A 22455-nucleotide genomic window follows, 5' to 3' on the forward strand; every position below is an offset into this window, starting at 1 on the left:
TCGGGCGCCGTCCGGACAGGCCCACCCTCCATCCTATGGGTCTAACTCTCACAAGGGTTAGGCTGGCAGCTAACCACACAGCTCTCCTGCTCAGAACAGGACGGGTCTTTCCACTGTGGTTTCTGGGGGTCCGGTCGTGGCCTCCCTGACCCAGAAGCGCATGGAGTCACCTCTGGAGCCCCGTGGGGCCTCTTGGGGACCACGAGCTGCGCTGCCTGCCGCCACTCAGTCTGGGGGCCGCGGACACGAGGCGGGCTGGATCAGCGCTGAGGGCCTGCAGCCCAACCTCTGCTGCTTCTGGTCGCTTTTCTGGCTCTTTCTGCCTGACCTCCCAGGATTGGAGGCCTTTCTGGGAGGAGCAGGCTGACGGAGAGCAGGGCAGGTGGGCAGCCTGGCCAAGGCTCAGGGCCGGCAGCACACGTCCGAGGTCAGAGGAGCAGGTGGGGGGAGGCGGCGTGGGGTAACAGGAGCCCCAGGCCCTTCCTTTGGGGGGAAGGCTGGGGGGCTGCAGCCTGCAGGGCCCGCAGCCCAGGCCCCACAGCGGGGAGCCCTGTCTGCCAGGGGAAGGGGCCGGGGCAGAGCAGTGCGGCGGTGTCTGTGTGGTGCAGAGGAGGCCAGCCCAGGTGCACTCAGAGCCGGGTCCCAGGGCAGGACAGGAGCCACCCAGCAGCCCAGCTGCCCGGGCAGACCCCAGCTCCCTCCACGATGCTCCTCCGGGTCCCTGAGCCACAGGAGCCCCGCCTGCTGGAAGGCGCTCCCCACATACATCCTCCTAAGGTCTAACCTACCCTGCTCCTCAGGTTCGTAACACACTTTCCTCCTGGGGTCAGAAAATCCCTTTCACCCAAATGTGACTTCAGAAAACTAGTCTGTAGGTGGCAGGCGGATAGAAAACGGCCCCAGAGTGCTCTTCGCAGATGCATGTGTGATATACACGCCCTTTGAAGCCGCTGGGCCGCGGGTGCACGGTCCACCTGACAACTCTACCTGGTACTGCCTCAGCTGGAGAAGAACGCGTCCTACACTAACCGCTGCCTGACCATTTCAAGAGACCAGGCTGCTGACAACAGGGTTTTCCAAAGCTGGCATCAGACAGCAGCTAAGAAGCCAGCCAGTCCGCTGACGCCTCCTCCACGTCACTGGAAGTGGGGGCCCAGTGGGCGGCTCAGCAGAGTGAGGGGCGCGGGGCTGGGCAGGTTGGGCACCACCCCCGTGCACGGGCGTGGCCGCGGGCATCGGAGCTCACGGCCCTGCGGGCGTGCAGATGCCTAGACAAAGACGAGCGCCTGCTGCTCCCGTGGGCGTCCAGGGACGCGTGCCCGCGAGGACAGAGGCCGGGAAATAAAGCCCGAGATACTCTCAGTGCTCTGCGCAGCCCTCCCACCCATCCCCGCTCCTCCGGGAAGCCCCGTGGACAAGGGCGGGGCTCTGCGGGCACTCACCAGGTCCAGGCTCCCGGCTGAGGACACAGAGCCCTGTGACTCCCGGCGGCCCAGGCCTCCATTGGCGTGCAGGGCGTCTGCGGGGACACGGGCACTCAGGACACGCGACTGCACCAGCCTCACGCCTCCTCACTTAACGCAACCACCCCCCGAGCATGGCCAGGCCCCCACACCCCCAGTGGTTCAGGCTGGACAGACGTACTCGGAGGACAGAAGCCTGGCACCCAGCGGAGCCAGGAGCCCGACCCAGGCCTGCGCTCTGCTCTGTCTGCAGCCGTGCGCCCCCCCACCCCCTGCCCCTGCCCTCCTCACAGTCAACACACAAGCGAGCGCAAGGCCTCGTGGCCCCTCACTCATCCGCCACTGTTATCTCTGCACATGGCTTAACACGAAGCGGGTCACTGCAACTCCACCGCCAGCTCCCGGGAAGTCCTGAACCAGCGGTGATCGCACTGTCTGATGTCACTAACGCAGCTAATTCTGGTCTGAAAGTTGCGACCACTGTGTCGCAGAAAAGGCCCTTCCAGAGCACAGCGCCGATTCCCGGATCAGGACTCTGTGCAGGGCCCTGGGGCTGAGCAGGGGCCCGATTAGACAGAGGCCCCCAGGGTCCATCGACCACCTTCCTAAAGCAAAGATGGCCAGGCGACCGAGTCAGAACTCCTGGGGAGGGCCCTGGACTCAGGGTTTAGCGCCCTTCCCGGTGGCTCTCTGAAGATCGGGGTGTGGGGGCCCTGGCCTCCTGGGGTCCTGCCTGGGGTCACAGCCCTAGAGAGGCAGGCCTGGCCCCATCTCGGGTCCTCGGGGGGCCCTGGCCCCACTGGCCACAGCGGCCCCATCCCCCAGTCGTCTGCCCTTCCTTGTGGTAGACTGCTGTCCCAGCGGCCCCGGCTGGCCTGGAGCCTGAGGGCCCCACCAGGCACACAGCCCCCCCAGCCCTCTGTAAAGGGGTGCAGGCCTGCTTCGCGGGCTGCTCCAAGGAGATGAGCGCACACTACCCACCGCCCGGCACAGCGCGGGCCTGGCTGTGGGGAGGCCGCCTCCACCCTGTGCTCAGCTGCTCCCTGTCTGAGCCCCTGACGGGCTTCCAGTTTAAACCTGGGGACCAGGCCTGAAGCCTCCAGGTTACTTGCTGGAAAATAACCCCGCTCGTGGCAGTCTGTGGGGAAGAAGCGGCCCCGTCCTTCCCTGCCTTGCGCCCCCACCCCACCACCTCCTCCCAGCAACGGCCCCGCCCCCCTCACCCTCTCTTTCAGCCACACAGGACAAAGAAGCATGGGGGAAAAGCTCTAGACTGCTGACCTTTAAGAATTGCAATAATACAATGACAACTTTGGGAAAAATGCCTGATAACCCAGCTATGGTGTCACATTTTCTTTAAAAAATGACAAAGGCTCATGGACCCCAGCACACGGCAGAAAAGCAAGAGCAGACACCTGTGTTTCCTTTTCTCCTGGTTGTGTCCTCCAAACTTTCTACAAAGAGCATGTGACCGCTCAGGCAAGATGGGGGTTGAGTGGCGGGCACCAGGCCCCCTGCAGGGCGCCCGGGCTGGGGGGCGGGAGCGGGACGTACCCTGCGCCTCTCAGAGGACCCGGAGCCGCCCCGCGCCCCTGCTGGCCGCCCCACAGGCCAGCGCACAGCACAGCCCGCACTGGCTCCTCCGTGCCCCCGCCCCCAGCCCTCCGCACAGGACAGACCACGAACCATTCGGACGGTCGCCGTGGTCCTTCTTCTTCTGGGAGCGCCCGGTGCTCCTGGTCCGTGACCACGAGAAGAACGCGCCTTTCCGCTTCCTCTCGCTGTCCTCATCCCCCAGCTCTTCATTCAGGGACCGTCCTGATTTCGATTTTCCGCTCAACTGCCGTCAAAGGGAAAGTGCTGTTAAAACAGTGTGAGGCTGCTGCACTGTCACGGAGAGGCAGGGGAAGGGAAGAGGGGCGGAACGCCCAGGCGGGGGTCTCCAGGGAGGTGCAGCCCCGCCCGGAGCCCCGGGAGTGCAGCGGGAGCGCGCGCCTTGCAGGTTCTGCGAGTGAGAGAAGACGCCAGCAGGGACGGCTGCTGTCAGCAGAATGCCCTCCCAGGGAAGGCGGCGCGCGGACGGGCACCTTCTTGGGCGTGGACGTGTTGGAGTGGTCCGAGCTGGCGCTGTGCTTGGAGGCAGGGCTGCTGGGGACCTGCTGCGCGTCGGGCAACGGGCGGCCCTCCACCTCGGCCAGGATGCACTCTTGGTACAGCGGGGATTTCAGGAACCGCGTGTAGCTGTCGAACTTCATCAGGTTGAAGATCTGCTGGGAAAGGCAGCGCCGTCCCGTCACACACAGAACCGGACCCTCGGTCCCAAGGGGGCAGGCCTCTTCCCACAGCCCCTCGTCTGCCCCGGAGGGGTCGCCCAGGCTCCTCAACATGTGATCACACGTCTCATAACACGCCAGCCCCTGGGGTCACGCTTACAACCAGCCTGTTCCAACACCTACATGAAGCCAGCGCCTGAGGGGACTCAGGACAGCCAAGGACAGTCATGAAGAACCTTGACTTTGTTAAATAAGAACGAAACCAAAGGCAACCGGAACCTAAAGGAAGTGAGACCTGCCTTGAAAATACTTTCCTCCGGGACTTCCCTGGTGGCCCAGTGGCTAAGACTCCGGGGTTCCGATGCAGGAGGCTCAGGTTCAACCCCCAGTCAAGGAACTGGGTCCCACACGCTGCAGCTAAGACCCGGTGCAGCGGATACATAAATACATATAAAAAGAAAATACCTTCCTCATTTGTTTCAACCTTTATGACTAGGCAACAGAAGGAACCTCTACTGAGGCCAGTGGACACGTGCTCTAACACTAGGTCCCACGTAGACATGCACTCTAACACCAGGTCCCATGTTTTACGCGGGCTCTAACACCAGGTCCCATGTTTTATGCGAGCTCTAACACTAGGTCCCATTTGGACACGGGCTCTAACACTAGGTCCCATGTTTTACGCGGGCTCTAACACCAGGTCCCATGTTTTATGCGAGCTCTAACACTAGGTCCCATGTGGACACGGGCTCTAACACTAGGTCCCATGTTTTACGCGGGCTCTAACACCAGGTCCCATGTTTTATGCGGGCTCTAACACCAGGTCCCATGTGGACGCGGGCTCTAACACTAGGTCCACGTGGACATGCGCTCTAACACTAGGTCCCACGTTTTACGCGGGCTCTAACACTAGGTCCCACACACACTTCTCATCACCATGATGTCCTAAAGCTGAAAAGACCCACACACCTAGGAGCTCTGTGTGTGTCAACGCCCATGAACCTGTGATCGCGTGCAGATGCATACAGAGAGCAGCCAACAGACAGGGATGCGGTGCTGGGTCTTCCTGCTCCGGGCCCTGCTGAACCCTGGCCCTGAGCTGGGAGCCCGGTGGGGGGAGGGTACCACTGCACTCCCTGCAGGGGGCTGGCGCCGGCGGGGGCAGCCCTCCAGGACCCCACCCTGCACCCCCGCCAGGGCCATCACCTGGAGCTGCTGCTCCTTGAACATGTCAGGGTGGGGGGCGTTGAGGATGTCGTCCGCCAGCTGGGCCTGGCTGTCGATGTTGACCGGCGTGGTGGCCTTGCTGCTCAGGAACTTACTGAAGATCTCGCGGGCCCTGTAGGAGAGCTGATGGGGCAGCGTGTGAGCCGCACACACAGACCGCACTCGTCCTCTGTGCCTGCCACCGCTGCAGCCCCAACGCCTGACGTGGCTGCAGGCCCTGGAGACACGTTTTCTTGGGACTGAATAACCATCTCTTGGTTGAAATCTGACTGAAAGTACCAGCTGGCATGAAGCTTTTCAATAAATCGGCTCCTCTCCAAGTTCTGTCAAAGGGCACTCCTAATGCTCAGAAGACCTGGGCTGGGGCTCCTGTCATGTGGTCCCCGTGGCGCCGAGCGTGGCGGGCAGAGGGCAGGGGGGCAGGCCGCCTCAGGGCAGGTCGCGCCGGGACCCAGCCCGCCCCACATGGCCTGCACGTGGCTGCCGAGACGGAAGCTCCTGGAAGGCGCCCCCACCCCCAGATTCTCTCCCATTTCCCCTTCCACACTGGGCAGCAGGCAGTACACGTGCTGAGCTAAGTGTTAGGGCTCCAGGCATTTATGCAAGCTAAGTTTAGGCAAAATTAAATATCACATATATTAAGAAACATTCTGAAAGAAGCATTTTTTTAATCGTGTGAAAGTATTTGTGCATAGACTTTTCAGCCACACTAGGTGTGAACCTCTGCTGAAACCACCCGCCCTCCAACCCCTTCACGTCCCCGCCTGAGAAACCTACCTCCTTTTTGTCGTGTGCGGGAACATGGTTAAAGTATTCGCAGGCCTGCCAGAACAAAATGTTTTCTTCACTGAACTCCTTCCTTAGAAAATCCTAAGGAAAACACCATTGATTAACCGTCACACAGTCATCAGAAGAGGGCCAGTCAGCGGTGGGGGAACCTCCCCCTCCTGTGCTATCTCTTCCCCACTTTACTCTGATTTTCCCCCTTTCACAGAAACCAGAGGTGCTAAGCACCTCTCCAGAATTTCCCTGAATATAAACCCAAAGGCTGGGGACGCCCGAGGAGCCGAGCATCCCTCCCGAAGGCAGGCCCGGCTCACAGGCAGCTGCTGAGGGTTCACAGAGGCCCTGACGCAGCAGAGAGAGGCTCCCTCTGACCCTGGAACTGAGTGTCCGGGGCTGAGGCAGGAGGAGGAGACGCTTGCCCTGCCTGCCCAGTCCTGCTCGAGGGGGTGCCTGCTGCCCATCAGACTCACGGAGAAGTAGCGAACGCCGAGCGGGTCCTGCAGAAGGCGCTCGAAGGACACGGCCCAGCTGGCCACTCTCCGCTCGCGCAGACGCCGGCAGCTCTGCACGCTGGGCAGGCTGGCATTGCTGCTCAGGCTGTGGTTGCTCACGCAGTCCTTCAGGTCGGCGCCAGTCAGCTCTGTGGGCCACACACACCTCACTCACTGCAGCCCCTGCCCTCCCGCCCGCCGCCTCCCCAAGCCGTCCCCTCTGGGCAGGGGGGGGAGCGCCCACGCTGCCGCCACGCTGTTCGGGCGCCCGGGGACAAGACGGAACGCGCCTCCTGAAGCAGAGGCGCACCCCGACAAGGGTGCCCCCGGGGTCGTGGCCGACCTGGCTGCGGGTGCCACAGGGAGGGAGCACTGAGTCCGCGCGGGGTCCCGAGGCGCCCGGGGCCGGGGCTGGGTGATGGTGGGCAGAGCAGAGGGCAGGGGGCACGGGCAGGTTCCCAGGACCCGGAGAGGCACGCACATCACTCAGCACGCCGCGGTGCCCAGCAGGGAGCAGGGCCCACGCACACAACCGCCTGGACCTGCTCTGCTGGAGCCCGACACACAGAACCCCGAGAGGAGAGCTCCGCTTCTGCATGTACTGACCGGAAACACACTCGCCACATGCACTGACACACTCACAGGCCGGCTCACACTCACACACTGACAGACACTCAGGCCAGCTTACACACACACACTGACACACAGGCCAGCTCTCACACACTGATACACTCACAGGTAGGCTCACACTCACACACACACACTGACACACTCACAGGCCGGCTCACACACATTCACGGACGCACTCACAGGCTGGCTCACACACACACACTCCCCACCCCTCCTCCCTGGGGCTGGGGTCCTGGAAGACTCCACGGCTCCACGGTTGACTGAACCTCAGAGACGCTCACCCCCTGAGTCAACCTCTCCTCCTGACACACTTCCCCACGTGTGCTTTATCAGATCTGGACAAAACCGCATGTGGAGGAGTGTGGAGGTCCGTGAGGACAACTACATAAGACAGAGGCAGGACCAGCCCCCCCCCCCCCCCACCGATGCCAGACACGCTGCACACACGTCCTGAGCGGGGTGGGCGAGGCTGCTGCTGCAGGAGTGTCCACTCCACCCACAGGACACCCGGTCACAGGGAGCGCCGTGGGCCAGCGGTGGCCGCCTGGACAGTAATGGGGTGGGGCTCTCCCAGTGCGCTCCAGAACAAACCCCATGCGGACCAAAAATTCAGGCGTGAACGGTGAAGGCAGAGAAACACTGGAAGGGAGCACAGGAGAGCCCTCTGAAATGCCGAGTGAGGGCACCCAGAGCCGGGGGACAGACTCGGAGTCTCCATGTGTGAGCACAGGCTGTGTGGTGCCAGCGCTGGCCGCGTGGGTGGGGGGCCCGAGGGACAAACGCTAATCCCACGGTGAGCCGTCCCTGAGATGGGACGCACAGTGAGCACAGCCAACACGCGTCTGAGAGCGCGGCTCGAGAGCAGACCGTGATGAGCTCTCTGCGCGCGCACTCAGGGTGTCCAAGTCTGCGACCCCGGGGACTGTAGCCCGCCAGGCTCCCCTGTCCATGGGATTCTCCAGGCAGGGATACTGGAGGGGGTTGCCATGCCCTCCTCCAGGGCATCTTCCTGGCCCAGGGGTCGAACCCGTGTCTCTTACGTCTCCTGCAATGGCAAGCGGGTCCTTTACCACCAGCGCCTCCGGGAAGCCCTACAACTTCTCATCTCAAAAGTTCTGCAACATGTGCGGTGATTCTTTTACAATATATACACATTTTGAACCATCGTTGTACACCTGAAACAAAGCTGTCTGTCAACTACTCTCAACAAAATAAAGTCAATCTCAGTATGTAAAAAACACTGCAAGCGAAGTCAAAAGACAAGCAAGAAACTGGAAAATACAAGTAACACATTACACAGTTGAAGGACTAGTTTTCTGTATCTTTAAGAGCAACTAAACATCATAAGAAAAAAGATCAAGATGCCAAAGAAAAGTGGGAGAAGAGCATGGTCAGTCACTAGGCAGGAGCTTGGGAGGACCCCACCTCATGGGGCCAAAGCGACGGGAACATAGAGCCAGCGTCGGGGCGTGGGGGCTGAGCCGGGAGGCTCTCCTGCCACGCTCCATGCTGAGAAACGGCTGTCCTCACGAGACGAGCAGTCTTCCTGAAAATACGATGGACTGTCGGCACCGAGACGCTCTCCAGCTTTCCTCCCTTGAGGCCACGTGGCTGAGCTGAGAGCTGAGGGGTGCACAGACAGAAAGCGACCTGAGAAAAGCCTTCCATGAGGATGAGCCCGTGAAGACACACGGCTCACAGCTGGGGTGGCTGGGCGCCCGAGGGGCAGGACAGCCCCCAAGGCAGGGCCAGCGGGGCCGGGTGGCGGACACCCGAGCTGTGTGGGCTTCACCCTGGGGGGCAGTGATAAGCAAAGGAAGGGCAAGACGGCAGAAAATATTTCCAAACCAGGCAAACGACAAGGCTTAATCTCCAAAATAGAGAAGCAGCTCATACAACTCAATAGCAAACAACCCGATCGGAAAGTGAACAGAAGCCTAAGCAGACGTTTCTCCACAGATGGTCTGCAGACAGCCTGGGGCTCATGAAAGTGCTCAGCATCACCATCAGGGAGATGCACGTCAAGATTACAGCAAGGTGTCACCTCACACAAGCAGCACAGCCACCATCAAGACGTCTACAAATGGCAAACGCTGGAGCGGGTGTGGAGAAAGGGTGTGCTGGGAACGTGAACTGGCGCTAATGTTACGGAGAACAGACTGAACTCGGATTTGGAACGGCACGTGCACCCCTACGTTCACAGCAGCCAAGACACGGAGGCCGCCCGGGTGTCCTCTGACAGGCGCGCGGGCACAGAGGACGTGGCACACGCACAGGGGAATATTATTCGGCCGCGAAAAGAACTAAATAATGTCATCTGCGGCAACGTGGATGGACCTAGAGATCACGACACTAAGAGAAGTGAATGAGACAGACACACGCCGTGTGACGTCACTTACCGCAGAGTCTACAGTGTGACACGCACGGACACAGGGGGCGGACACAGGGGGCGGACACAGAGGACAGTCTCGCGCTTGCCAAGGGGGAGGGGTGGGGGTGAGTGGGGGGCTGGGGGAGCAGACGCAAGCTGCTACGTACAGGACACATAACATACGTGATACGAAGCGCTGCACTCAGCGCGCCAGCAACTTTGGAAACCTCAGCAGTGGCCACAGGACTAGAAAAGGTCGGTTTTTAATTCCAATCCCAAAGAAAGGCAATGCCAAAGAATGCTCAGACTACCGCCCAACTGCACTCATCTCGCACGCTAGCAAAGCAGTGCTCAAAATTCTCCAAGCCAGGCTTCAGCAGGACGTGAACCAAGAACTTCCAGATGTTCAAGATGGATTTAGAAAAGGCAGAGGAACCAGACTGCCAACACCCACTGCATCATAGAAGAAGCAAGAGAATTTCAGAAAAACATCTACTTCTGCTTCACTGACTATGCTAAAGCCTTTGACTGTGTGGCTCACAACAAACTGGAAAATTCTTAAAGAGATGAGAATACCAGACCACCTGACCTGCCTCCTGAGAAATCTGTAAGACGGACAAGAAGGAACAGACTGGTTCCAAATTAGGAAAGGAGTACATCAAGGCTGTATATTGTCACCCTGCGTATTTAACTTATATGCAGAGTACATCATGTGAAATGCCAGGCTGGATGAAGCACAAGCTGAAATCAAGAACGCTGGGAGAAATATCAGTAATGTCAGATATGCAGACGACACCACCCTTACAGCAGAAAGCAAAGAGGAGCTAATGAGCCTCTTGATGAAAGTGAAAGAGGAGAGTGAAAAAGTTGACTTAAAACTCAACATTCAAAAAATGAAGATCATGGCATCTGGTCGCATCACTTCATGGCAAATAGATGGGGAAACAATGGCAACAGTGACAGATTTTATTTTCTTGGGCTCCAAAATCACTGCAGGTGGTGACTGCAGTCATGAAATTAAGATGCTTGCTCCTTGGAAAAAAAGCTATGACAAATCTAGATAGCATATTAAAAAGCAGAGACATTTCTTTGCCAACAAAGGTCTGTAGAGTCAAAGCTATGGTTTTTCCGATGTATGGATGTGAGAGTTGGACCATAAAGAAAGCCAGGCACCAAAGAATTGATGCTTTTGAACTGTGGTGTTGGAGGAGACTCTTGAGAGCCCCTTCGACTGCAAGGAGATCCAGTCCTAAAGGAGATCAGTCCTGCATATTCATTGGAAGGAACGACGCTGAAGCTGAAGCTCCAATACTTTGACCACCTGATGCGAAAAGAGCCAGATGCTGGGAAAGATTGAGGGCAGGAGAAGGGGACGACAGAGGATGAGATGGTTGGATGGCATCACGGACTCACTCGACATGTGTTTGAACAAGTTCCAGGAGATGGAACAGGACTGGGAAGCCTGCTGTGCTGCAGTCCACGGGGTTGCAGAGTCGGACACGACTGAGCGACTGAGTAACGGTAACAAGAGACGTGTAGAGTGGGTAAACGGCGGGGCCGCCTGCACAGCGCAGAGGACTGTATCGATATCCCGTGACAAACCAGCGAGCGAGAGCATGTTTAAAAGAGAATGGACATGTGTGTGTGTGTGTGTGCATGTGTATGTGTTGGTATGTGACTAAATCGCTTTGCTGTACAGCAGAAACCCATACAACATTGCAAATGAACTATACTTCAATAAAAAATATTGGAAAAAATCATCACATCTATGTTAAAAAATAAGACAAGTAATAATAATAATAGTAACAGAAGGGACCTGGTCCTCCTGGCTGCCTGTGGAGAGGGGCCCTGAGCGCTGCCCTGGCAGAGGTGCGGCTGAGTGCACTGGTGGCCTGGACGGTGGGTGGGGAGGGGGCGCGGGCGGGGCTGAGAGGACTGCAGGCGTGGACCATGGGGAGGGGGGCGAGGTGGGCTGCAAGCCGCAGAGCAAGCAGCTGCACCCTTCAGCGTGAGAGCTTCTGCTTGTCAAACGCGAGACGTCTGGATTCCAACACGGAGCAGGCATGGAGCAGGCACACAGGGCGGGAGCGAGACAGGTGCGGGGCCCACGCTGCAGGTTTGTGGAGGGACTGAGGGAAGGAGAGGATGAACGCTGAATACATGTTGTAGGGGAAGATGACCCATACACTGACTCGTTTCTATTAAGACTTGGCAAATACGAATCACTTTTTAGGACTCACAGATCAATAGCTGTCACTTTAAAAGTCTCATCGAGGGCTTCCCTGGTGGCCCGCGGTAAAGAATCCAGCTGCCAACACAGGAGACACAGGCTGGATCCATCCCAGATGCGGGAAGACCCACGTGCCTCAGAGCAGCTACAGAGCCTGAGGTCCAGAGCCCAGAGCTGCAGTTACGGAGCCCACGTGCGGCTCACCACAATGAGAGAAAGGCCGGCAGCCATAAAGACGTAGCACGGCCGAAAATAAATAAGATTAGTTTTAAAATTCTCATTGATAAAGACACTTTACAGTCAGAATAAAAGGAACCTCCTGGCCCCTTGGTGTGGACTCGGTGGGTCAGCGGTGCACTCTGGGGTCTGCCTTGCCGGACTCTTGGCGGGAGCTGGGCAGTCCCCGCGTGAGTCTTAGGGGTGCTGGCATCCTGCACAGGAAGATGGGGTAGGGGAGGGGTCGGGGAGGCTGGGGGGCTCTGCCTGCAGACAGAGGCCCCCCAGGAAGTCGCTTCGGCTGAAAACTCCTGCTCGCCTGAGGGGCGTGGGGACCCACAAGCTCAGAAAGGGGCCCCGCACCCGCACTGCCCCCATGAGCCCCTTCTTGGTCTGCAGGAGACACCCCCCTGCTGTGGGTTCTGGGACCCGAATGCCTGCTCCCTGGGTCTCAACTCTGGCACCGGGAGCTTGGAAGGTGGATGGCCGAGACCATGCAGGAGCACCCCAGGGCCAGGCCACGCCGCCCCCGTCTGCGGACCTCAGCCAGACCTCAGGTAGCCCGCACCCGCTTCAGAGGGGAGAACGAGACACCCCGGGCCCACACAGCGTGTGCGTACGGGTCTTGTCACCATAAGACCTCCTGGTGAGCCTTCGCGTGAGACCCGCCGGGCGGGTGCAGAGCCCCTTGGGATGACAAAACCCAAGCGCGTCCATGTCCACAACACACACAAAGACCCCCTGGCCTTTGACATCCATTGTCAAATTCTGAATTTCATAATTCACAGCACCTTTCAACTCTCAACACACGGAAAACGATGCACATTTGTGGCAGGACTGCCCTTGAACACAAGTGAAATTCCTCCCAAGGCCAGGGTTCCCACCCCAACTCCAAGGCCAGTACAGTCTCCGGGGAGTCCGGTGTTTGGAAAACCCACAGGCATCCTCCAGCCCAAGGGGAAGACCCTGTGGCAGAGCCCGCCCGCCACCTCCCAGCCCCATGGGAGAGCCCGCCTCCCGCCTCCCAGCCCAGCTTTAGAGACGCTGCCTGGGCTCTGTCCTCACTGTGTGTTTTTTTTCTCCCTTTCAATTAGTTTGAGTCAAAGAAACGCTTTCCTGGTGAGGAAGTTTACGAGGTCTGTCAAATTTGCTGAGAACAGGAACGCCACGACCCCTACATTGGCTGGATGAACACGCAGGTTACCCTCTGGCAAGTACCTTGAGGCCCGCCCCTGTATGAACGTTTCGTGGATAATTCTGTAACTCCAGGCCCTCTCCCATCATTATCTCGCCAGAATATCTCATCCACCTAACTTCCAGCACTGTAAAGACTTAAGTCCCAGCTCACGGTCAGGCTGTAGGCTTAATGGCCACCTGCCTGGGAGCCGACCCCCACCCCCGCACACATACCTGGAGCCCGCGCGGTCTGCCTGCCCCCGCCAACCACGACAGGGCGCAGACCAGAGGGACTTTACCTGGGCAGAGCTGATAAGAGCCACTGTGATGCCACTTAACCAAATACTTCCAACCATTCACCGCAAACCACCCCTCTGAATCCATACCAGGCTCAGCCGGCACAGCCCCTGGGGCCCCGGGCAAAGGCTGAGGCCACACACAGAGACATTGCTCCTGAGCTCGGCTCCCCGAGGAGGCAAGTTAGTGCACTTTCTCCAGAGATGCCCGGCCCCGGGCTGACAAGGGCGAGTCTCTCCCTTCAGCAAGGGAGAAGGAGGCGCAGTACACTTAACACAAAGCCTCACAAAGACGCATCCATAATTCAGAGCAGACCTTTCGCCCGTGGCTGTGAGGAGCCTGAATTATTTAGCGGGCGGAGCAGCTCCCAAGGCTGCTCTCTGAGGCTGCAGGGCTGGAGCTGAAGCCCTGGGGCTTTGGGGAATCCTTTCTGTTAAACCAGCAGTGGTGAAGGGAAAACAGATGTTTCACAGTAAAACTCTCATTTCCCTATTAACAGAATTTCAGTCCCACAAACATGAAGCCTGTCTGTAATGAGAAGGTGACCACCCAAAGCTCACAGCATCAGGAATGAGCCTTCCCTAGGTGATACGCAGCCAGCCCAGACTGAACCGCTTCTAAACCCTCAAGAGCACTGTGAGGTCAAAGCAGAGCACATGCGTGACTGCGGCGAAGGCTCTGTTTACCAACACGGGGTGGGGGGGTCTGCTCCGGACTCTCGGATGGACGCTGCGGCATAAACTGGGCGACGCTCTGTTAAACAAGACGTCAAATCAATCTCAGCGTCCTCCAAGGAAACAATTCGGGAGAGGCTAGAAGGCCGCAGCCCAGCCCCCGGGGAGCCACCTTCCCAGCAAGCCCTTTCTGATCTCAAGTTTCCAAGGCGCGGCCATGTGCCAGCGAGGAGGCGGCAGAGCTCAGGAGGGCAGGTGCGGAGTCAGGCTGTGCCCGCCGTTTGTCCGAGGGCTCGGCCACAGCTATGGCTGACACCCCCGGGGACAGGACGCTGACTGAAGCACGGAAACACCTCCCCTGGCACCCCTCCCTTAGGGCCACAGGTGCCACCCTGTGCGGGCAACTTTTTGTTCTGGTATAAATTAGAACTTGCGAGAGTTACAAAGACAGCAAATGGGCCCTTCTTGTGCCCTTCATCCCGATTCAGTAGCGTCTAGTCCTTCCCTGTTGGCTGTGTGACCTCTCCCCGATCCTGCTCAGTCCCTCCCCTTCTTGTCTGAACACAAATGCTGGTAGCTCTTCCCAAACCGGAGATTAAGCTGGAGACAGCATACCTCTGGGCCCCTGAACACTTCAGTGTGAATTTCTAAAGAGCAGGACATTCCCTTTCGTAGCCAGAGCACAGCCATCAAAATGGCGGAAAGTCACACAGCGTGAGTCCCCGTTTCATCAACAAGGCCCTTTCTGGCTACTTCCCGGTCCAGGCTCCAAGTCAGTATTGCTCAGGGCTCGGGCCTCTTTAAAAGCTCCCGGCCCCTCTGTTCACGAGACTCAGACGTGGGCCTGTTACGCGTGCACGGCCCTCAGTCTGGGCTGCCTGGTGTCCCCTGCTGGCCTGGCCGGTGCCCCGCGTGTGGGTTCTCCTTGCGTGTCTCTGCAGGAGGATGGTGGTCAGCCTATCGCAGGTGGCGCTGGCGCTGCTGGTCAGGGAGCCAGGCTTCTCCATGGTGGAGGCTCTCACGTGGTGGACAGAGCCTGCTCCTGCATTTCAGCATCCAGGGGAGATTTCCTGAGGTCGCCGGTCCTCCTCCACTCAACTCTGCGAGAGCGTCCCTTCTCCCCACTTGCTACAGCTCATTCATCTACATCAGTATGCACTCAGCGGGCCTGTTTCATCCAACAGCGTATAATCCACAAACACCTGACCTGTTTTTCTTTAATGCTCGGCCTTCCTTCGAGCTGGTGCTTGGTCCTTCTGGTAAGTCCTCGGCATGCACCGAGCGCCTCCTTATTTTCTGGTAGAAGACACGCGTGCGGGGCTCATTTCGTTCTTTCCCTGCTCCAGCCCAGGAAATCAGTCTTTGCTCCTAGGAACCTAGTTCCTTTCACTGAGGAGTGGTGTTTAGACACCGAGATCTGGACACAAGGGCTACTCATTGCTGCTGGGGAGTTTCTTTGCTTCCTGGTCCTTCCAGCAGACAGACCTAAGAAATACTAACACACATACCCACACGTGCCAATGATACACAGTTCAGTTCAGTTCAGGTCAGTCACTCAGTCATGTCCGACTCTTTGTGACCCCACGGACTGCAGCACACCAGGCTTCCCTGTCCATCACCAACTTCCAGAGTTTACTCAAACTCACGTGCATCAAGTTTGGTGATGCCATCGAACCATCTCATCCTTTGTCACCCCCTTCTCCTCCCGCCTTCAGTCTTTCCCAGCATCAGGGTCTTTTCTAATGAGTCAGTTCTTTCCATCAAGTGGCCAAAGTATTGGAGTTTCAGCTTCAGCATCAGTCCTTCCAATGAATATTCAGGACTGATTTCCTTTAGGATGGACTGGTTGGATCCCCTTGCAGTCCAAGGGTCTCTCAAGAGTCTTCTCCAACACCACAGTTCAAAAGCATCAATTCTTCGGCGCTCAGCTTTCTTTATAATCCAACTGTCACATCCATACATGACCACTGGGAAAACCATACCCTTGACTAGACAGACCTTTGCTGGCAAAGTACCATCTCTGCTTTCTAACATGCTGTCTAAGTTGGTCACAGCTTTCCTTCTGGGTGAACACACAGGGGCACATCTGTTTGTTCGTTTCTACGTGCTCACATCCACTGAAGCCACGAGTTCACAGTGACAGCTCAAGCTCCGACCCAACGCCAGGACATTCTCCTTTGCCGGTTCTGTAACTCCGTCCCAGCAGTGGAGAGCTGGGCTCCCATGATTCTTGGTGTATTTACTCATTTGCTGGAGCACACAAAACATACTTTAAGAACCGATAAACACACGCTTGCCAAAAACTAAACCAGTAATGAGAGTTCGGTCTTCCTTTACAGTTTTTGAGATAAGATCCACGTACAGTGAAATGTAGTCTTGGGCGCAGGACTCTGACAGTTTTAACGTCACATCGTTTACTTTTTAAAGCCTGTGCTTGCCAGTGAACTGGTCCACCCTCCAAACCGACCAGACCTTGAGAATGCCTGCCACACGGTCCTGCAACAGTGCACCTTGGCTCTGGGGGCCCTGGGGGAGACTCGCACCCACGCTGGTCACTGTGGCTCTGGGCGGCATCGCGTGATGCGCTGCATGGACTTGAGTATCGTTACGCCTTGGTTTCCCTTATTAGGGGAAAAATGAACAACTACAGGGCTTGGGCCAAGAGTAGATCTTTACACCGTGCATCCAAATATTGAGAAAATGTCAAAGAAGCTAAAGCACTGTTAGTAAGACTCTTCAGACGACCTGGAAGGCCAGCATGGACTCAGAATTCTGAGCCATGCCCGAGTCCCGCACAGGGAGGTGGAGGCCCGGAAGGGCTGCCTGCCCTCAGCCCAGCCCTCCCTCCCCCCGCCCCACCCTCATCAGCCGCGTGCTCACGTCTGCCCCGTCCTGCCCAGGCCCTGCAGCAGTCACCCGGAGCGTGTTTGCTTCAGTCCCCAGCTGCAGCCCTGGTATGCTTTATAGATGTAAAGACGCAGCCTGTCTTTCCTCGAAGAAACCGCACAGGCAACCCCCATGAGTGGCCAGGCCACTGGGGAGGAAGAGGACACAGGTAAGAACGGGCAGGACGGACCTCAGGCCGTGTCCTGCTTGACCTGGTGCAGCCTCGGGCAGGCGGCCCAGCTCCTCTCGGTGAAAGGCCTGCCCCTGTTTAGAGCCCTGCTGACAATTAGAAGAGGTGCAGCATCCTTGCGTGTACCTGCCAGGGCCACCAGACGCGTGGCCACACGGCAGAAACCTACATCTGAGACCCTCCTGGGGTCAACATTAGAGAAGTCGAGTTATAACTATTCTGGCAGAGCAAAGCAGCACAAACTCCCTGGGTCTGAAACGACACAAGTCCTTCTGGAGACTGAAATGCCAAGCAGATGGGGGTGAGACGCCGGGAGAGCTCGCGAGGCCGCGAGTGGGCAGAACGGCAACCAAAAAGGGGCAGCGTGGGAAGTGGGGTGACGCGGAGGGGACGCTGTCGCTTGTCACGTTGAGGGCCCAGGACGCGAGGCGCGGAGATGGCAGCCACGGCCGCACATGGCTGCCCACTAACCGGCACCTGACCACAGAGGGCCCCCAGGACTCACCAACAAGAGACAGGGGCGCTTTTCAAAGAGGAGCCCTAGGCAATTTCATTGATTTGAATGGAAAAACTTACATTATTCACTTATAAATTATTTTGTGAAGTTAATGTATTTCATTTCAGTGATTAAAATCATACACTCCATGAAGACCTCCCTTCATTCGGGTGCCAAGGGCCACACGCGAAGCTTAGACCCCCCTGCTGTGGCCTGACCCTGTCTGCAGGCCACTGCTCAATGCAGAAGCCCAGGGACCCCAACTGGGGGCCCCACAAGGGAGACTCAAGCCGGGTGCTGACCCCACGCTCAACTGAGGCACAGAGACCGCAGCCACGGCTGGGCCCGGGTTTGCATGGAGACCACGTCACTGGGCACCAGGTGCCCCCCAGGACAGGGGCCAGCGGGCGGGCCAGCAGAGAGGGAAAAGGGTCCAGGCTGTGCGATCACCCGGGTGCCTGGGCCAGGCGCCCCCCCGGGACAGGGGCTGGCGGGCGGGCCAGGAGAGAGGGAAAAGGGTCCAGGCCGTGGGTCACCCGGGTGCCCGGGGCAGGCACCCCCCAGGACAGGGGCCGGTGGGCAGGCCAGCAGAGAGGGAAAAGGGTCCAGGCCGTGGGTCACCCGGGTGCCCGGGGCAGGCGCCCCGGCCCCGCAGGGAGGGCGCTGAGTGCAGAGGAGCCACTGAGACAAGGAGAGGCTGGCTCTCGCCTCAGGTGCAGCCTGCGCAGCTCTGACCCGGGCTCTGGGACAGTTAGATTTCACAAAACCTCAATAATGAAGGCAATACGTCAGGTGCAAAACTAGACAACACTTGCGGCTTTTATGTGGTTTTCAGATAAAGCAATCAGATTTAAAAAGTCATTTATCCCAGGCTCACAAAATCTAGTCACCAGGCTGGCTCCTGCTCCATGGGGTCTTCAGGCCCCATGTCCCGCTCCCCCCGCCCCCGACCCGGGGAGGCAGGCAGCTCTCCTGCCCCTTCTCCTGCGGGAGGTGGTGCTGACAATGCGTGAGCGTCCCAAAGCCCCCGCCAGCAGCCTGGCTGTCTCCAGTGGGCGGAGCTAAGGCAGAGGTGACCCACACTGAGGTAGCACCTACGCAGGGAGCGGTCTGCAGTCTTCAAAAGCAGCATGAGTGTGAAAAGCAAGGGCAGAAGGAGGAACTCTTCTCCTGGAGGAGACAGAAAAACCACGGCAAGTAAAAGCAAAGTGTGATTCTGAACTGGATCCTTTTACTGTAGAGTTGAAATTTACCATGGATTGGTGAAATGAATAGACAGAGGACAAGATCACAGGAATGTATCGGCGTTAAGTTCATAATTTCAACAGTTGTATTTTGATTTTACAAGAAAATGTATTCCTCTGGAATACTTTAATACTCTAAAGTATTCAAGATGATAGCGTATCATATCAGCAACTTACTTTCAAATGGTATAGGAGAAGTTCTTTGTTCTACGGCTGCAAATTTTGAGTCTGATATAGTTTCAGACTAAAAAAATAATTTACATGGTGCAAAAAAATAAAGATTAAAGTGCCCACCTGGCAGGTGTGCCCTCTCTCCCCTCACTGGCCCTGGGGATCACTCAAGCCTAACTCTTCCATGGAATAAGTCAAGATCGGGGCTCCACCACACCAGGAACCAACCATTGTTCACTCTGCCATCCTAAAACTGCACGGGACACTAAGATGGACATTTCAACATATATTTGTTCAAAGTCTGCTTTGTGGCAAGCTACGTCTGAGGAGCAGGAGTCTCCAGCCCAGCTCTACCTGACACAGCTGAGTCCTGGACAAAGCGCCCCGACTCCTCCTGGCTGGGCAGGGTGCTCTCCCTTCTGTAACACACAGTCATCAGTCAGCTCAGTCGCTCAGTCGTGTCCGTGACTGAGCTCAGTCCGCTCAGTCTTTGTGACCCCATGAACTGCAGCACGCGAGGCTTCCCTGTCCACCACCAACTCCCGGAGCTTGCTCAAACTCAGGTCCATCGAGCCAGTGATGCCATTCAACCATCTCATCCTCTGTCATCCCCTTCTCCTCCTGCCTTTAATCTTTCCCAGTGTCAGAGTCTTCTCTAATGAGCTGGCTCTTTGCATCAGGTGGCCAAAGTATTAGAGCTTCAGCATCAATCCCTCCAATGAATATTCAGGACTGGTTTCCTTTAGGATTAACTGGTTTGATCTCCTTGATGTCCAAGGAACTCTCAAGGATCTTCTCCAACACAGTTCAAAAGCATCAATTCTTCAGCGCTCAGCTTTCTTTCCAATTCTCACATTCCCACAGGACTACTGGAAAAACCATAGCTTTGACTCTACAGATCTTTGTTGGCAAAGAAGTATCTCTGCTTTTTATTATGCTATCTAGGTTTGTCATAGCTTTTCTTCCAAGGAGCAACTGTCTTTTGATTTCATGGCTGCAGTCACCACCTGCAGTGATTTTGGAGCCCAAGAAAATAAAATCTGTCACTGTTTCCATTGTTTCTTCATCTATTTGCCATGAAGTGATGCAACCATGATCTTAGTTTATTGAATGCTGAGTTTTAAGCCAGTTTTTTCACTCTCCTCTTTCACCTTCATCAAGAGGCTCTTTAGTTCTTCGCTTTCTGCCATAAGTGTGGTGTCATCTGCGTATCTGAGGTTATTGATATTTCTCCTGGCAATCTTGATTCCAGCTTATGCTTCCTCCAGCCCGGCATGTTGCATGATGTACTCTGCATAGAAGTTAAATAAGCAGGGTGACAGTACACAGCCTTGACATACTCCTTTCTCAATTTGGAACCAGTCCTTTGTTCCATGTCTGGTTCTAACTGTTGGCTCCTGACCTGCATACAGGTTTCTCAGGAGGCAGGTAAGATGGTCTTTTATTCCCATCTCTTGAAGAATCTTCCATAGTTTGTTGCAATCTACACAGTCAAAAGCTTTAGCTTTAGCTTTTTAGTCAATGAAGAAGTAAATGTTTTTCTGGAACTCTCTTGCTTTTTCAATGATCCAGTGGATGTTGGCAATTTGATCTCTGTTTCCTCTGCCTTTTCTAAATCCAACTTGAACATTGGGAAGTTCATGGTTCACATATTGCTGAAGCCTAGTTTGGAGAATTTTGAGCATTACTTTGCTAGCGTGTGAGATGAGTGCAATTGTGTGGTAGTTTGACATTCTTTGGCATTGCCTTTCTTTGGGATTGGAATGAAAAATGACCTTTTCCAGTCCTGTGGCCACTGCTGAGTTTTCCAAATTTGCTGGCATATTGAGTGCAGCACTTTCACAGCATCATCTTTTAGGATTTGAAATAGCTGAGCTGGAATCCCATCACGTCCACTAGCTTGGTTTGTAGTGATGCTCTCTAAGGCCCACTTGACTTCACATTCCAGGATGTCTGGCTCTAGGTGAGTGATCATAGTATCATGATTATCTTACTCGTGAAGATCTTTTTTGTATAGTTCTTCTGTGTATTCTTGCCACCTCTTCTTAGTATCTTCTGCTTCTATTAGGTCCATACCATTTCTGTCCTTTATCGAGCCCATCTTTGCATGAAATGTTCCCTTGGTGTCTCTAATTTTCTTGAAGAGATCTCTAGGCTTTCCCATTCTATTGTTTTCCTCTATTTCTTTGCACTGATCACTGAGGAAGGCCCTCCTTGCTATTCTTTGGAACTCTGCATTCAGATGCTTATACCTTTCCTTTTCTCCTTTGCCTTTTGCCTCTCTTCTTTTCTCAGCTATTTGTGAGGCCTCCTCAGACAACCATTTTGCCTTTTTGCATTTCGTTTTCTTGGGGATGGTTTTGATCACAGCCTCCTGTACATTAAGAACCTCCATCCACAGCCGGGTACTAATGGCATAGGATGCTGCCAAAACTCTTCAACCAGGCCGCTGGACCATTCTGTAAACCCACAGCAGTCACTGTACACAGGCATCGTAACAATACTGCGACAAGGGTCTTCCCTGGCGGCCCAGTGGTTAAGACTCCGCCCTGTGGAAAACAAGGGAATTCCAGAAAAACATCTACTTCTACTTCATTGACTACACTGAAGCCTTTGATTGTGTGGATCACGATAAACTGTGGAAAATTCTTAGAGACAGGAATACCAGACCACCTGACCCGCCTCCTGAGAAAACTGCACAGAAGCAGCAGAAGTGTACACGGAACAACAGACTTGCTGAAAACTGGGAGAGGAGCACAAGGCTATATGCTGTCCCCTGCTTATTTAACTCACATGCAGAGTACACCATGCAAAACATCAGCTGGATGAAGCACAGCTGGAGTCCAGACGCAAGAAGTATCAACAGCCTCAGACACGCAGATGACACCGCTACAATGGCAGAAAGCAAAGAGGAACTAAAGAGCCTCTTGATGAGGGTGAAAGAAGAGAGTGAAAAAGCTGGTTTAAACAACATTCAAAAAAAAAAAAAACCTAAGATCACGGCATCCAGTCCCATCACTTCATGGCAAACGAATGGGGAAAAAGTGGAAACAGTGACAGATTTTCTTGGGCTCCAAGATCACTGCAGATGGTGAATGCAGTCATGAAATTAAAAGACACGCACTCCTTGAAGGAAAGCTATGAGAAATCTAGGCAGCGTATTGAAAAGCAGAGACATCACTTTGCCAAAGCTGTGTTTTTTTCAGTGGTCATGTAAGGATGTGAGGGCTGGACCAAAAATAAGGCTCAGCACCAAAGAATTGATGCTTTTGAACTGTGGCTGGAGAAGACTCTTGAGAGTCCCTTGGACTGCAAGGAGATCCAACCAGTCCGTGCTAAAGGAGATCAGTCCCGAACATTCATTGGAAGGACTGATGCTGAAGCTGAAACTCCAGTACTTTGGCCACCTGACAGGAAGAGCTGACTCACTGGAAAAGACCCTGATGCTGGGCAAGATTGAAGGCAGGAGGAGAAGGGGACGACAGAGGATGAGACGGTTGGATGGCATCACGGACTCAATGGGCATGAGTTTGAGCAAAGTCCAGGAGATGGTGAAGGACAGGGAAGCCTGGTGTGCTGCAGTCCATGGGGTCACAAAGAGTTGGACACGACTGAGTGACTGAACTACAGGATA

General features: G+C 55.8%; 1 protein-coding gene across 5 annotated transcripts in view; it reads right to left on the reverse strand.

Moving 5' to 3' along the window:
* Positions 1 to 22455, reverse strand: part of RGS12 (regulator of G protein signaling 12) — a 115466-nt gene that overhangs the window by 14865 nt on the left and 78146 nt on the right. For 3 of the 5 annotated variants that reach the window (XM_070791891.1, XM_070791889.1, XM_070791892.1), the window contains exons 5-10: positions 6220 to 6389; positions 5741 to 5833; positions 4943 to 5086; positions 3551 to 3733; positions 3150 to 3303; positions 1443 to 1519 (exon numbers count right to left, since the gene is read on the reverse strand). In XM_070791891.1, coding sequence (XP_070647992.1) covers positions 1443 to 1519; positions 3150 to 3303; positions 3551 to 3733; positions 4943 to 5086; positions 5741 to 5833; positions 6220 to 6389 — 821 coding nt within the window. The remainder of the gene's footprint in view (positions 1 to 1442; positions 1520 to 3149; positions 3304 to 3550; positions 3734 to 4942; positions 5087 to 5740; positions 5834 to 6219; positions 6390 to 22455) is intronic. The other 2 variants (XM_070791890.1, XM_070791893.1) reach the window with 1 other exon arrangement.

This window comes from Bos indicus, chromosome 6 (assembly GCF_029378745.1).
Source record: "Bos indicus isolate NIAB-ARS_2022 breed Sahiwal x Tharparkar chromosome 6, NIAB-ARS_B.indTharparkar_mat_pri_1.0, whole genome shotgun sequence".
In the NCBI taxonomy this organism is placed as follows: Eukaryota; Metazoa; Chordata; class Mammalia; order Artiodactyla; family Bovidae; genus Bos; species Bos indicus.